This window comes from Rhinatrema bivittatum, chromosome 6, assembly GCF_901001135.1.
Source record: "Rhinatrema bivittatum chromosome 6, aRhiBiv1.1, whole genome shotgun sequence".
NCBI classification, from domain to species: Eukaryota; Metazoa; Chordata; class Amphibia; order Gymnophiona; family Rhinatrematidae; genus Rhinatrema; species Rhinatrema bivittatum.
In genome coordinates, this window is record NC_042620.1 from 115274966 (window position 1) to 115292700 (window position 17735).

General features: G+C 41.0%; 1 protein-coding gene across 1 annotated transcript in view; it reads right to left on the reverse strand.

The window, feature by feature from the left end:
• OLA1 (Obg like ATPase 1) overlaps positions 1-17735 on the reverse strand; it is a 342037-nt gene that overhangs the window by 305765 nt on the left and 18537 nt on the right. Inside the window, exon 4 of the mRNA XM_029605806.1 lies at positions 12525-12652. Within this exon, the coding sequence (XP_029461666.1) occupies positions 12525-12652 (128 nt within the window). The remainder of the gene's footprint in view (positions 1-12524; positions 12653-17735) is intronic.

The following is a 17735-nucleotide window of genomic DNA, read 5'->3' on the forward strand; positions in this document are numbered from 1 at the left end:
TTCATTTTAAGTGGTGTACATCTAGAAATCCTCTTGAAAAAGGATAACCTTTACATACAACAATTTAACTTACAAAATCCATCTCACATAAAACAATTAAAGTCTCAAGAATAAAAACATTTTAAACAAAATGCTTAACTCTTAACTAAAATTAATAAAAGCTGTAACTGCCATAATACGTTTCCTTATCCGAGTCCTTACTGAGTTCCTTCCACAGGATGATCTATTATTTAATCTGTTGGAAATAGCCAGGTTTTAACCCTCTTTCTAACCTCCAATAATCTATTTCCAACCTTCTCTCTTTAGGAAAACCATTACACAACAGAGAGACTGCTAAAAAAAAAAAAAAAACCCGCACCATTCCAAAGTCAAATCCTCTGCATGCCCTTCACAGCTGGAACACACAATAGTGCCTCTTGCCTTGATCTTAACTGTCTACTAGGATGTTACCAGCTGAGCATTTTTGCCAGAGAGTTTGGCTTCCCCTCCCTTAGCGCGTGAAAAGTCAAGACCAGAATCTTAAATTTAATGCAGGCCAAGTTTGGCAGCCAATGCAAGATTCTCAACCTAGGTGTCATCCTCTCCAACCGTGATTTACCCAGAATGAACCTGGAAGTGTGTTCGGAACTAACTGTAGTTTATGTATTAAACCCACCGACAATACACTGCATGCATTGTAAATGGGATATCACAAAGGAGAGGACAACAGACAGCAAGGATTTACCATCTAAATAAGGTTCTAATACCGCACAAGTCTTAGTTTATAGTAGGCTTTCTTGCCAATATTTCAGAATCCAGATCAAATTTCCCTTCCATTATAATCACTAAATTTGTACGATATCACTCCTTATCCAAGACTGTTTTTATTATCTTTCTTTACTGCACACCAGGGACAAAACATTAGTTACTGAAACACTGATTATCAGCGCTAGGCACCCACCATAGGCTCCTAAATCCAGGTACATTAATTGCAGGTCTAAATTTACAGTCCTAACTTTTAGGTTCCTAAATTTGGGTGAGTTTTCAACTGAAAAGTTAGGGTCCTAAGTTGGACTGAAAATCTTCTTAAATTTAGGCACCTAATTTTTTTCAAAATTGACTCTATAGTCTTACAATGAGATATTTCCTGTAATATGACCAATTGAAAATGATGGAAAAAATGGTCCCATTAAATGACTTCATCTGGAAACACAGTGACGTGCCTAATATGAAGAGGGCTGTTTATTGAGCCACTAGGTAGGAGACCAATCAGAAGAGGTCATTCCCAGAGCTCTCCAAGTGTCCTAAGGTCCCAGTGTAAAGCAGGGCTTCTCAAGCTGTCCTGGAGACCCCACAGCCAGTGAGACTTTCAGGACATCCGCAATGAATATGCATGAGATAAAACCTGCATATACTGAGTCTTGAAGGCATACAAATGTATCTCATGTATATTCATTGTAAACATCCCAAAAACCCAACTGGCTGAGGGGTCCCCAGGAAAGGTTTGGGAAGCCGTGGTCTACAGACTCTTCTATTGTGATTAAAAATGAACAGCATTTTAATAAGCTGGAAAGAATTATAACAACGTGAAATGTATTCAGTGCTAAAAACCTGAGTATTGTATTAGTATATGTGCTGGCATTACAAGCTCAGTCTGCAACTGTATTAATTCTCCAATCATCCGCATGGAGGAGAGTAGATCTGCTTCTACAATCATTCATTTATTTATTGCTGAGGTGTGATTAATTTTGTTGGGGATGAGGGAGATTAGAACACATTGTTCTTTCAGAGACCACGTTAAATTATTTTTGTTGTTTTTTTCTATTAAAAAAAAAAATAATAAAGTCACCTTCTTTCTGTGAATCAGTTGCCAGATCTTAAAGTGTTTTCCTCCCATTAAAGCTTGAGGAATGTTCTAAGCCTAGGATTTTTGGAAGAAACCTACTTATTGGCAACATAGTTAATAGGCAGGAAAATCCTTGTGGCTCAGAACAAGAAACAATGCTCCCAGTTCATCAAACTAATCTGCATTTTACAACCACCCTCTCTTTAACCACACTTCATACTTTTGACACCTGTAGGCCTGAAGAAACCAATAGCGAAAAGACAGAAGAGGAGACCAATTCTGATAACAGGAGTCTTATGAAAATATCCCCTTATACTACAACTGTAACCATTCCAAGCATCACATATAGCAATTTAATATCTAAATTAACATTTAATGAATTTTGAAAGCAAAAGAAAAAAAAATGAGTCAAGTCTTCCCAGAAATCAGGATTAAAATTCCAGCACAAAATAAGTTTTAGGAGGTGGGTGTGGCTAAGATGTCACCACGATAAGTCGCTCTTCCGTCCCGCTCCCTTGGAGCCAGCGGTGTTTTTAAGTTATTTTTCATAGTGATCTGGAAAAGCTCGGGGTTTTTCAAAGCAGCCCAGGTGGGTGATTTCATGGACATTTCAGTGGCGCTTTCCGTGGGACCGATGGCGAGATGCGCGAAAAGAGCTGGCGCGAAGAAAGTCTGTAGCGGCGAAGAAAAGGTGGCGCAGGAAGTAGGCCTGGTAGCAGATGACTTGTCGGAAGCCACAGCCCCAAGAACTCACCCAAGCAGTGTCAGCTGAATTAACTGGTCAGTTGCAAAAAAAAAAAAAAATACAGACCTTGGTAGGCGAGCTGAGCAATAAAGTCGATGCTTTCAATAGCACTATCAGTGGCATTCAGAATAAAGTTGTCTGAGAATGATCACCGCATGCTCTCGCTGGAGACTGCAGCAGGGGAGCTACGTGAGACAAAAACTCCTGGAGTTGAAGCTAGATGAATTAGAAAATCTAAGTAGATGCAATAACTTGAGGATCTTGGGGGTTCCTGAGTTTATTCAAGGGGAAGCCCCAATTAAGTTTTGTGAAAAATGGCTCCCTGAGAACCTTTAGGTGAACATGGGGATCGACTAATCTTGGTGGAGAGGGTCCACTGGTTGGGGGTAGGTGATCGTTAAGTTTTTGAAGTACCCCGATAAAGAAAAAATCCTGTCATCTTACTGTAAGGTAAAAAAAAGAGCTCTACTATGAGAATGGCAAGTTGTTGCTCTTCCTGGACTTTTCAGCTAAGTTCCTCACTGTCCTTAAAGAGTTCTCTCCGTACTGCACCCAGCTTTATCACAAAAGGAGTGCGCTTCTCCCTGCAGTTTCCTGTGCCCCTCAAAGAGTTTCACAATAGGGTATTGCGGCTTCTCACTACAAGTGCAAAGGCCACGGAGTCTGTTGCCCAGCTTGGATGAGCAAAGTTTGCACCACTCCTGCTAATGTGACCTTAGCCTGGCCCGGTTTTCTTCTGTTATTGATTATAATTGGCACTAGGTCGCGGGTCTGGAGCAGTTTTTGGGACCCGGGTTATTTTAGTTTGTCCTACTGTGCATCTGCTACAGTGGCTCACCTGGATGGATGAGCTGCCTGGACCTATTGTCATGGAGTCCAGTCTGCACTGCACTGAAGGTGAGCGGAATCGGTGACACTTGTGGGCTGCTGGGTCTCAAGTTGGATAGTTGGCATCTCGCAGCAATGCATAGTCTCCCCTTGAGACTCTGGCTGATACTGTTGCAGGAATATTCTAGTCATCTGCTGTTTTAATGCAGGAAGGCAGCAACTGGGGGAGAAGTGGATGGTTTTTGTTGCCTTTGGGGAAATAAAATTTTTAAAAAACCTCAGTGAATTCCAGCAGAGGCCTTCGGGGCCACACTTGCCTGCTCTGGGACCGTTGGATGCATTTCCGTGGTTCAGTTTCACATATGGAGACTATTTTTGAGTGTCCCTTAGGGGCTTTGGACATGGCTGGACCTCTGTCAAGTTATTAGTTATTTTTTGTTTTGTGTACTGCTGCTCGAGTGGGCCATCCTGCAGAGATACCAGCATGTTGAGATCTTACTGGAAATTTCTAGAATCCTGGGATTTCGTTATCCTTCTGTGTTTGCTATGCACTACTGGCTCCAGGAGGCCCCTGTTGAGAGAGATCATCTGCCTGCTGACCAAGACTGCATAATCTAGGACTCCTTGTCAGAGAAACAAAGGGTGGTCTTTCTAACTAGGAGTTTCCATAAATGGATGGGGGTGGAGGGTGGGGAATTGGGAGTATGGATGGCAGTTTGTGTATATGAGTGGATGGATTATCTTAGTTGAGGTACCATGAGTGAAGGATTTCTTACCATGGATAAAGTTTGGAGAAGTGGGGAGAGTCCTAGGCTGGGGGGGGGGGTCCTTGTCCCTACAAATTTTGAATGAGGCGGCTAAGGTTGTACCATTTGTGTTTGATAATGGCTAATATTACTGTATGCACAATCAATGTTGACAGTCTGCATTCTCCTATCAAGAGAAAAAAGCTGCTTACAGATATAAGGAAGGGCAATGCAAATATGGCCTTTCTTCAAGAAACCCATTTGGAGGATGGGGGAACACCAGAAATTACAGAGGGCATGAATTGTCCGATGCTTTGTTCCTTCCTTTTCTGCCAGGAAGAGGGGAATCACGATTCTCAAACAAAACTGTGGTTTTTAAGAAGGAAAGACTGGTCAGGGATCCAAAACGGTAGGTTTGTAATAGTTGCGGGGTTGTCGCAGAGGTGGAAAGTGCTGTTGGTAAATATTTATACTCCCAATAAGTATTTGCATGGGTTCTTTACCAATTTGGTGGTGAAACTGGCCTCTTAGGAGGGGTATGTAATCATTTTGAGGGTCAATTTTAACCTGGCATATAACCCATAAGTGGACTGCAAATTGGCTAACACCCCTAAGAAAAATCAGGCAGATCTTAGGGTTGGTTTTATATGTCAAGAGCTACAACTGATAGCTGGTGAGCACTGCACTTGGAAGATAAGGAATATACCTTCTACTCTCATGTGCATGATGTGTACTCGTGAATTGATTTTATTCTTGTTCCTGCAGCTTTATTCAGTAAGTTGCTTTCTAGTTCTATAAGGGCTGTTTCATATTCTGGGCATGCAGTGATGTCAGTGGTGGCTCTGACTGGTGTTACCGCTGGGCCTAGGAGATGGTCAATGCCCCTGCATGTGTTCCATGATAAAGCTTTTGTGGGTTTCATGCAAATAAATGGAAGGAGTACAATAAATTTTCTGCTCCCTGATACTGACCCCATAGTATTCTGGAATTCTGCTAAGGCAATTACGTGGGGGCACACTATTTATTATCTAGCAAGGGTTAGGAGAGAGAGGAATGCAAAAGTGTTAGAATTAACCAAAGAGATTGTAACTCTCAGACGGATACACATTCAGGATCTCTCTCAGCATTCAAAAGAGAAGCTGTTTGCTGCCTGGAAGGTGCTTAATGTCTTTTTGGATTCTAGAATACAGCAGAATTTATTATATCTCAAATATAAAATGGGGGAATAAATCTAGTACTTTACTAGCCCGGCTGGTTAAATCAAGCTCTCATTCTAAAGGCATTTTGTCTCATATGTCATGATTCTAAAACATATTCGAACACCTCTTATTCTCAAGGCTTTTGAAGATTATTATAAAAATGTATATGCTGCTGGTCCCAGTAATGAGCAGATGAGACAGATGTTTATTCAGGACTTTGGCCTTATCCAAACTGGTTGATAAGGAAAGGCTGTTAGATGCTCCCATTTCCGAAGGGGAGATTCAGATATCTATTGCAAATTTGAAGTCAGTCAAGACGCCAGGGCCTTGGCTTTACAAGCTTTTGGGGGATCTGGGGCTCACTCCTCTAAAAAAACATGTTTCACGCTGCTCGGGAGAAGGGAGTGTTTGAATCAGGTCATAATCTAATGATGATAATCTTATTGGCTAAACCGGTTAGACACTGCACTGCCTCGGTTGTACAGGCCAAGTTCACTTTTGAACCACGATAATAAGTTATTGACAGCTATTTTGGACTCTCGGATAAATTCAGTGATCGGCGATGTAGTGTCTCAGGATCAAACGGGGCTGATAAGGGGGAGACTTGCCAATTCTAACATACAGAAAGTTTTCATGGCCATTTTGGTGGCTAGAGTAGGTAATGATGATAGCTTACTGGCTAGCCTTGATGCCAAAAAAGCTTTGGATTGCGTAGAGTGGCCCTATTTGCAGTGGGTGTTAGAGAAATTCAATTTAGGAAATCAATTTTTGGATGTCATATCAGCAGCTGCTGGTGCACATATTGGTGAATGGGTCCCTGTCAGATGTTTTTGTGTTTTGTAGGGGGAATAGGCCCCTTGTCTCCCCTGCTTTTTGTTCTTGCTTTGGAACCCCTCACATCAAGTTTTGTGGTATGCTTTCCTTCCAAAGGATTAAAATTAAGCATAAGGTTATAAAGCTGAGCTTATTTGCGGATGGTCTGTTGCTTTTTATATGTAATCCACAGCAGAATCTTTGGAACATTATTGAAGTGATCAATGGGTTTGGAAGTTTTTCTGGGCTGAGGATTAATAACAAGTTGGAGGCTTTCCCCCTTCATGCAGAGTTAATAAATAGGTGGGTCGCTCTTTTCCATTGGCATGGGCCAAGGATAAGTTCTGTTACTTGGGTATTTACTTGGCTCACACTGAGGAAGAGCTCTGTTCCCTTAATTTTGACATGAACTTTGGGAAGATAAAGGCTTTACTCAAGCAGTGGAAGTCATTACCTCTGTCGCTGATGGGAAGAACCGCTCTGGTAAAAATGGTAGTTCTCCCAAAACGTTTGTATTCCTTACAAATGGTACTTTTGTAGATTGACAATAAAAGGGTTAGGCGGTTCGGTCTCTGCTTGGGTCCTTTGTTTGGAGCAATAAGAGGACAAGGATTAGCTATGATGTGTTGAGACTGGATTGGAAGAAGGGAGGGGTGGGTCTTGTGGTTTTGAGAACGTACAACGCAGTTTGTCTTCTGTGCTTACTGCAGGAGTGGGCTTCGGGTACACAGAAGTTTGAACTGGAAGGTTTGATAAGGGACTGGACATATCCATAATCAACCAATTAACCTGGTTCATCTGCGGCCAAAGGCTCTGGCTGCTTTAAGAGTCTCTGCTTTTTGGCTTGCTGCAGTTAGGAGAGCTTGGGTATGGTGGCAGGGGCTCAGAGCACGAAACGTGGGTCTCGCCCTTCCTAACCCTGGGAATTCGGAGTTTTTACCCAGGCTTTATAGCTCAGTGTTCCGAGATTGGTCTAGCAAGGCCTTGTGTAATTTGGCTCATTTGATGGATCCTGAAGACCCTTGCTGGTTTTCATTACAGAAATTGCGAGATGAATGGGGAATTACAGATTTCTCAATTTTATGCTTTCTTGCAGGCACGTCACTATGGCGCAAGTGTTTGCGTAGTAGATGTGTCCAGAGATGCACTCACAGATAAGAAAGATAGTTTCTTAGACACCACCCCGAAATTTCATAAAATATCAATTTGGGCTTTGCATCTGAGATCATTACTGTCTTCAACCCATAGGAGTGGAGGAGTAGTCTAGTGGTTAGAGCAGTGGGCTATGAACCAGGAGACTAGGGTTCGAGTCCCGCTGTCACGCCTTGTGACCTTGGGCAAGTCACTTTACCCTCCATTGCCTCAGGTACAAACTTAGATTGTAAGCCCTGTGGGGAAATACCTACAGTACCTGAATGTAATCTACTTTGAAGCGCTGAAAAAAGTGCAAAAAGCGGAATATAAATCTAAATAAAATAAAAATAAATGATGTGCTTGGTGGACCAGTAGAGTGTGGATTTGGGGGGAACAAATTGAGTTTGAATCCATGAGTCAAGCTTTTCCTTCGCTATACAAATCTCTCTTGGCAGTTAATCAGAGAGAAATACAGTTTAAGCTGCTGAATAGGATTTTAGGGGTAAGAATGTAACTTTGGGATTCTAAGTTATGCCTTAAGTGTCATATTCATACTGGGAATTTATGTCATAAGCTTCAACACTTTTGGAATAAAGTAACTGACTTTCTGGATGATATTTTTTTTTTGGGGGGGGGGGGGGAGGGGGCCGGTATTCCCTGGTCTGGACTGGTAATCTATTTGAATATCATGGTACCACTATAGCAGGTCTAACTCCAGTCCTCGAGAATAATCAAAATAAATATTCACGAGCGAGTTTTACATCCATACATTCAGTCCAGCATCAAGTTAGTTAGCACAATGGATTTCACTGAAAGGCGGACAGTCTCATTTGTAGACCCCAGGACTGAAACTGCACTGCAGTTTTCAAGTATGAAAAATCTATGGTGTCTGGTACATACTGCATGAAGAAAAAAAAAAAAAAAAGACCTATCAAGCTAAAATCTCAAGATTTCAATCTGAAATGAATGCTATGGACAAGCAAGCAGCTGCATGTTTTCATTTTTAATCTTCAAAAATGTTCTAACACAATATAAATCGGTTCAACTCTAAAAATGGTCTCCTTTTATTCGGCTTGTGAGATTCTACAAATACATAAATAAAATGTCCTGTATTCTCAGTTTGAGGGTTTAGAGAAAGCAAGACTGCATATTACCCAGGAAGTACTGGTATCACCATGGCTCCCACCGAGAAAATAGGATATAACGTAACAATCACTTCATATATCTCCTACTGCACCACACAATCTCACCCCAACCAACTAAAACACATTAAAGATAATAGTGCAAAAACTGGATTAGAAGAGCACTTTCAGTCTGAATGGCGCATAGCCTGACCAGATGCACCACCCTCATCGTTTCATGCTAAATGCAGACTAGGACAGCATCTTCATGAGTTACAAGCTAAATAAACTGATTTACCTTTAAAGGCTTATTCAAATTGTCAACTAAAATTCATGACCAAAACCAGACTTCCTACTTATGTGTTCATTAGGAACTTTAACTACCATCACATTAACAGCACCTCTCTCGACGATCCAATAAAATCTGGAATCAAGTGATTAACATGGTTCATCATTATTCCCTGTTATGTCATTTTGGCACCAGAATTATACAAACCTCACGTTTATGCCTGAACATTCGTGAGCTTTAGCAGGGAGCAAAGATTTCTAAAACCAGGCCAAAAGCTACTGAAAACAGTCTCTGGAAACATTTCGAGCATTATAGCTCTATTTCATGTTATCAATAAGCAAAACCCTGTTTCCTGCAGCAATTTTTTTTTTAATTCTGTGGCAAATTTGACACTTTTGACTATGCAAAATGTCAATTTTAAAACCAAATGGTCTTTAAACAATATTTTAACTATATACAAACAAAAAATGTACCAAGTACAAAAATCAACAATTTATCAAGTTAAGACTTGTGTTACAACGATTTAACTGTGAAATGTCACTTTTGTTTCGCATTGAAATACAATGCAGCAATTGTTATATTTTCCTGAGAAAGTCCTTGTCTTTCCGAGTATATGTGTTTATGTATGCTGAAAATGCTTTCGGCATCAGCAGTTTGCCATGCTGTTAATTACACAGTAAGATGTGTGTGCATTATCGGGCACATGCTAACAGACACACAAAGGGGCTGAATTAACACAAGTTTGAAATTCGTGAGCAATAGGATTCTATGAATTTAAATTCATGACCTTTCTGCTAGCTGAGACACCAGCCATTGCAGACATCCAAACACATCCAAGTCTTTCTAGCTGATATATGGTTGACCTCATATACAGATCTAAGAACTTCTGCATAAAGATGAAATTCCTCTAAAAGGGACATTGCTCCATTTAGGAATTACATCAAAATCATCTTTGGTTGATTTAAGAGATCTTTGAGGGCAGGGATCAAACATTTTGACTGAGGGATACCAGAAAAGGGGTAGCGGGGGGGGGGGGGGGGGGGATGACACAATAGGAGGAGGAGGAGAGGGAGCTAGATTAAGAAGCACATTCTCTCTTTCATCTGCTCCAGGCCTCAACATTACTTCCCCATCCCTCCTGTTGCCTGCAGGCTGTTTGCCAGGGGAGGGGCTAAAGCAGGAGCAGAGAGATGACCAAGACAGAAAGCAGGCACCCTGCTGCTTTCTTCAAATGACTAAATTAACAGGTGGGGAAACTTCAGCCAAAAATATTGATTGTGCTGCAGGTTGTCAATTATGCAGTTACAAGTTAATTATGCTATTTCTTCCATAGCTGCACAATTGCAGGAGCCTAGGGGCAACTATCAGTTACACCCTCCAGTCCTACAGCTACACTTCTCAGGGAACTGATATCATTAGGCCTTTTTATGTATTCTTTACTAAGAATATTATAAAAATTCTATAATACAGCAACAAATCTTACATTATGTATGTAGGTTTCTTCTACATAGTTGCAACAGCATTTACTTAAAACAGTCAGTACATCACTACATACAAAATAATTTCATAAATAGAAACCATGCTTTTGTCAGCAGGCCCTTAAAATCCTATCACAAAATGTACCTGAGCTGACCATCATGCTTCACTGCTACATAAAGAAGCCGGGGCACTGAGCCAATCAGATCATTCAATTGGTTAAATTTAAATGTATTCTCTTTTATCCTGTACAGCAACAATGGGCTATTCAAAGGCATATCTTGAGAAAGACCTTTCCTTTTAAATCTGGAAAAAAAGAGAGAGGCAAGAGAGGAGAGAATTCTTGCCACAGTATGCTCCCTCCTGTTGAGGGATCACAGAGATGAAAGCCAATCACCGTTGCTTCACGGCTTCATGCATCATCTACCATCAACAGAATTCAATGAATATTCTCGGCTCTTCCTTCACCCCTCACGTGTAAAGTATTAACATACTGAATGAAATGGAGCACTCCTAGAAAGCATCCAAAAACAAATGCTGGAAGATGCTATAATCTTCATGAAAAGTTGAGCAAAGAATTCCAGATGCAGTATATATCCCAAAGAGTCTTCGTAAAAGACCTGGTAGTCCCAAGAGGGCATTAACACCACGCCCCTTCTCTGGAAGCCAAACATTCAGCACTTGCAGCTCTTCAAAGTTTCTGAATAAATGCAAAGAACTTTTACAATTATCTCAACTCAAAATCCCAGTAAGAGATTTCTAATTGCAATAAGGATCTCTGAACTATATATTTATCAGCAGATGAAGACATTATATGATGATATGTACCTTCTACTCTGCTGCCGATATTTACTTAGGCAATCAGAACTGTTACTGATTCTACCGATAAAGACTTAGTGGGTCTATGTACTAACATGAATTAGCTTTAAACTCCAGACCATGCATTAACTGCCTGTGTTACACCAGTAATATCAATGTGCATGGAAAGGAGCGAATAACAACCAAAACAATTATAATGTACTTCCCAGGATTGATACCTGCAAGAGTATTACAGCAGTACAACCAATACTCAAAAATGAAGCTGTGGTCTCCTGAGGTACACTTATCTTTCCTTGGTTATGTGAACTGTATGAACACACAGCAACAGCTCTTAAGGAGGCCTTTTTCCTGCCACCCCCCCTGCCCCCATTCTCTCAAAAGGAAAGGGCCTCTGGGCTCATGTCCGCCCCCACTTCACCAAACCAAGGGCTTTTGGACCCATGACCCCTCCAACTCAAAACAATTTTTTTTTTGTTTAAATCCAGGTAGTGCTCCCCCCATAAACCTCCAATCTCCCATTCACACCCTCTCCTTCCAGATATCCCAGCCTTTTGAAGGAGGGAGCACCTGACCCTCCTGCTAGCACCGCTCCATACTGCTAAATGGCAACAAATAGTCACAGACAGCCTTTACCCGGTTCAGGCCATGGGAAGCAAAAGGACCGGAAACGGGCCCAGAGGTCCTTTTCTTGGATCAGGAGGAGGGGGGCTAGGGAATGACAAAGATCTGTTTTGTGGACTAGGGTCATGAGACCTCAGACTCATTGTCTGAGGTCTCATGGGTCTGAGGTTCTGTTGGCACATGAACAATGAGATGCACATCTAGCTCATTGGCCATGCTCACTTAAACATGGTCAGTTTAATGATGGCTCAGTTTTCATCCAAGTAGTTTCGGGCACATGGAGTTAAGATGTGGTTCACTACGCAAATTAACTGGCCTCTTTTAACCCGGGTTAGTATATAGGCCCCTTAGAGATTTATCTACCTCCTTCAAAGTCTGGTACATGCAATAGTTCCTATAAAAAGCCACGTACTAAAAGTTTCATTTTTACAGTACTCAAAATCCAATTCTAAAATGATGCTTTCAGTGCAACCTGTTCCAATTCTTTCACAGACCTGGTAGTGCTCATAAGACTAATTCAAAAAGGACTATTTCACACTCTTTGCCAATGGAAAAATCTTTATAAATAAGACTCCTACTCTCAAGCAATACCACCCAAAGTCTACAAACTCCTTCATAGCTGTGGGCTCTCAAACAACTGAAACATTCTACACTACTAATTCCTCTGGGCTCTAGTTACCCCAAGCCAAAAAAATGGTCAGTCCAACACACACACACTTGTAAACTGAATGCACACCCTGATGATTTCAGAGAAATACTCCCAGTTGAAGAGTCACTTCAGGAAAACCTACTTTATGTGGACTTGTTGAAATAATTTGGATTCCATAATCCTTACAAAAGAGTTGCAAGGGGAATTATAAAATTAGCTATCATGAAATCAGTTTACTGAAAGTAGCAAGTTTACATACGTGTCAGATGAAAGATGGAATCGCAGGCACTTATATGAGATAGAAAGGCATTCCCCAGACCCTGTCCAGTGCTAGCTCCTTTCACAAGGCCAGCGATATCAACCACATTGAGGAAAGCCGGAACTTTGCTGAAAAATAGATGTTTCATTATTAAACAGAAGCCAAAAGATGGTCAACATACAATTTAAAAAAACAAAGGAAAATTACAGTGATCATAAGAACAAAAGAAGTGCCATACTGGATCAGACAAAGGTCCACAGAGTCCAGCATTCAGTCTGACAGTGGTCAGTCTGGGTCACAAGTACCCGTCAGATCTCCAATAGTTAATCATCCATACCCTAGCCACAGTTAATTCCTTACTTTCTAAGTTCAAGAGAGATGGCAGTGGGGAGTTCTTTAACTCTCCAGGACCTAAAATGGTGCTATTGTCCACCCAGCTAATGTGCACTTAATTAGAGCCTTGTTACAGAAATGGATATAGGTCTTCTCTCTCTGGGAACTCTGCAGCGCAATCGACCCAAGTTGACCACATTGGACAGGAGACTCAAATTCAAGTCTCATACGCTGAAACATGCAACATTACATTACTACACCAGCACACATACACACACCCCCCCCCCCCCCCGGTATACCTTGGAGGAATATAGACAGAAACAAGAAAAATACAATAGGTGACACTACTGGACTTACAAGCTCAATTCAGATCTCAGAATTTCAATGGTTATCTCCAACAGTGGGGAATGAAAAGGGAAGGGTCCAAAATAGGAGCTGGGAAGTTCCATGTCAAGTGGACCAATTTAGAAAATCATCCACACTCAACCTCCTTCAAATTGAATAAAATGTTGTGTGAATGTTCGCTAGGGCCTCAAACAAAACTATGCAAATTTTTTCAGCTGGATCTCTATTGGTTCAAGAGCTAGAAGCAGCTAAATAAAAGGTCATTGACACTAATGTGTTTCGCGCAACACAAAATGGCCACTTTGTCCAGGCACTGCAGCCAAACATCCCCTGTTAGGGGCCTGAAATGTTGTGGATTACAACCACCTCTGGTGCTAAATTCCTATGCAAAGTTTGGAACCTAACGTGGAGCTTGCCACCCTTTTTATGAGCTAGCAAACTATGTGAAAAATTTTTAAAAAGAAATTAAGCCTACTTTGACTCCTCATTGCTCCTCATGTATACTTCGATTCAGGCCATAACTGGATTAGTAGTCTTGGCCCATGACGTACATCTAGGATTTTCACTAGAAGACTTTGCAGCCAACTGGAAGCATAGATATAGTTACATAAAGACATGATGTTACCTTTTTATGCAAATGTTTGCCATTTTTGGGGGTGCAAACATCTCTACTGTGAAGATTTTAATTTTTTTCTAATGTCATTTGAAAGAGCACCTTTTTTCGAACAAAAGTCATCCTGATTAGTCTTGGGCCCAGCCTTCTTTGATCAGAATTTCGGTCCCAAAGACAAGCATCATGTGCAAGCATGAATACACTATGTTAAAAAGAGCCATCTTTGGCACCCAACTGTAAAACATGCAAATGAGTTAAGATGTGAAATTTTACAGTGCAGCTCAGTTTACTTACCACACTTTTAGCTTTTGACAAACATTTGTTTAGAAATATTTTCATAAATTGGTCAAAGTCAGTGCAAAACTTTGTATGCTGATTAGTTACCTTACACTGGTCAGTGATGGCTATGCCACTGCCAATTCAGCAAAATTGACAACTCCATCACCTCCAGACAGCCAGACAAGGTACCAGCCACAGGATTCCAAGCTTTTATTTAAGCACAAAACAAGAAAAGGCAAGACACTACATAGGAGAATTGCTTAAACTGCAGATTTCACAAAAATTCACTTCGTGATTTTTCCTGCCTTGCAGATGCTTTCGAATCTCCCATCAATGCGTGACAAAGAGCCTTGTGAATAAATGAACTCCCTGCCTGATGATGCTGCTATGGTTGCATCTAGGGTAGCAATAACAAGCTCTTCTGCAACCCAACACGTGTCTCTACGGGGCGGCCAGTAAAATGACCTGGCAGGATCTTGGCGGTGCAAGAAAAAGGACCAAGACATCACGTTCTTCAGTTGAGACTTCGCATATATGGCCAATCCACCAGGAGTTATCATAGATGCAAGCTAAATACTGACCAGGTTGGAAGCCGGATACTTGAAGGGCAAGAAAATATTCACGTTCACGTTCTAGAAAACTTGCAATGAATGAGGTGATGTCATTCGAAATTTTGCTAATGCAAATTTCAATTGTATCAATGGGTTTGAATTTACGATTTTCCCTTGTGCCAGCAACTGTATGACCTTTACTAAACCTCTCATCCTGAGCAGGTCTGATTGCTTCAATGTCCTCCCTTTGGCACAAAAGAAAAATTTGATACCAGGGACAAAAAAAAGAGCATGTTCCCAAAACCTCTGCCACAACATACTGCCAACATGACATTACGATAGATCCTTGTAAAGGTGATACTTTTGCAGGTTCAGGCATGCATGCAGTAAATAACAGCACAATACAATGTCCATTTTGAGGGGTCATTTATGTGTCACAATCTACAAGCATGGTAAGCACAACAAGCTTCACCGCACTGTAGAATTTCACATCTCTAGCTCATTTGCGTGTTACAAAGCAGGGCGCCAAAAATGCCTCTTTTTAACATAGCTGTGCCCATGCAAATGATGCATATCGTTGAGGCCTTAATTCTGACCAAAGCAAGATTGGGTCCAAAATGAAACGGGGTGACTTTTTTTTTTTTTTTTTAGAAAAAAAAGATGCTCTTTCAAATAACAAAGAAAGAAAGACTTAAAAACCACACAGTAGAGATACCTGAACCTGAAAATTGGAAAACATTTGCATAAAAAAAGTGACATTGTATCTTTATGTAATTATATCTTTGCTTCCAGCTGCCTGTAAAGCCTCTTAGTGCAATCCTTATATGTATATGCCATGGGCCATGGCTACTGGTCCAGTCAGGGCCTGAATCAAAGTATAGGTCAGGAGCAATGAGGAGTCAAAGTAAGCCAGTTTTGTCTGAGACCCTACAGAACATCTGCACAACATTTTGTTTGATTTGGAGATGATTGAGCATCCAGTAAATCCCTGAACTAAATAGGCAAGGATTGAAGTACAAAAGGAGCTTCTGTACAATTCTTCATTTCCCTAATGTGATGGGGCTATCAACTGCACTAATATGAGCTTGACTCCTCCACGGAGCCAGGAAGACATCTACTGTAAATATGATCACAGCCTGAGCACCCAGGTGTATTACGACCATCACTTGCTAGTGATGAATGTGACAGCTAAGTTTCCTGGTTCCTGCCATAATAAAGGAGCCACATATGTGCTCTGGATCCTGGAGAGGGCTCTACTAACTAAGTACTGGAACCAGTTCTGCCACAGAATAATTCTTGGATCTTACTATTACCTCATACAAGAAATGACAAAATATACCTCAACATTACACTTCCGAGCAAATAAGATATGCCAGAAAAATATGATGGCATACCCCTTTATACCGTGACCAATAGGCATCGCCTCAACCTTCATCTTTTAGATTCAGTGTAAAAAGGCCTTTGGCCAGAAAAACCTGAACAAATCCAATGTAATCCCGATATTTAAAAAGAGCTCCAGGGGTAATCCGGGAAACTATAGACTGGTGAGCCTGACTTCAGTGCGGGAAAAATCATGGAAATTGTTATAAAGAATAAAATCACAAAACATTTATTTATTTATTTATTTAATATATATTTCTATACCGGACTTCACGAATAGAATTCACATCAGGCCGGTTTACATGGAACTTAGGGGATGAACAAGTGTAACCAAAAACGAGAAGGCTGAATCAAGCAAAGTTACATAAAACAAGGGCATTGAACTTGGGGGCTAGAGTAGCCAGGAAGAAAGGTAGAGCGGAAAAGCAACAAATAAATAATATATAACTGGTTATGAGATTGGTAATTATCTCATTCCTTAGGCTGAGTTCGAAGTGACATTTTGACTAGGGGAAGGCTTGGAGGAAAAGCCACGTCTTCAGTTGTCTTCGAAAGGTATGAAGGCAAGGTTCCAGTCTTAGGTCAGTCGGAAGTCTGTTCCAGAGTACCGGGCCTGCTGTGGAGAAGGAACATTCTTTGGTGGTTTTTAGACGGGTGTATTTTGAAGGTGGGACTTGAAGGGTCCCTTTATAAGCTTCTCTGATGGGTCTTTCGGACGAGTGGTGTTTGAGAGGGTTCTGAAGGTCTAGTGTGAGCTGTTGGTGAATAGATTTGTGGATTATCATGAGAGCTTTATATAGAATTCTATATTTTATTGGCAGCCAATGCAGGTTTCGAAGGATGGGGGTAATGTGAGCACGGCGGTTGGTATTGGTTAGGATTCTAGCTGCTGCGTTCTGGAGCATTTGTATAGGTTTTGTGGCTGAATTTAGATAGACATAAATATTTAGATAGACATGGTTTAATGGACATAGCCAGCATGGATTTACCCATGATAGACTTGTCTCACAAATCTCCTAAATTCTTTTGAAGGGGTGAATAAGCATGTGAACAAAGGTGAACAGGTAGATGTGGTGTATTTGGATTTTCAGAAGGCGGTCAACAAACCCCTTCATGAAAGGCTTCTAAGAAAACTAAAAAGTCTTGAGATACGACACGATGTCCTTTAGTGGATTACAAACTGGTTAAAAGACAGGAAACAGAGTAGGATTAAATGGTCTGCATTCACAATGGAAAAAGGTAAACAGTGGAGTGCCTTGGGGATCTGTACTTTGACCGGTGCTTTTTAATATATTTATAAATGATCTGGGAAAGGGGTATGACAAGTGAAGTGATTAATTTTGCAGATGACACAAAATTATGCAGAGTACCTAAATCTCAAGCAGATTGTGATGAATTGCAGAAGGACCTTGTGAGACTGGAAGACTGGGCATCCATATGGCAGAGGACAAGTGCAAGGTGATGCATATAGGGAAAAATAACCCTTGCTGTAGTTACACAATGTTAGGTTCTATCTTAGAAGTTACCACCCAGTAAAGAGATGTAGGCGTTATAGTAGATAATACATTGAAATCGTCGGCTCAGTGTGCTGTGGCAATCAAAAAAGCAAATAATGTTAGGAATTATTAGGAAGGGAATGGCAAATAAAACGGTGGATGTCATAATGCCTCTGTATCGCTCCATGGTGAATACTGTGTGCAATTCTGGTCA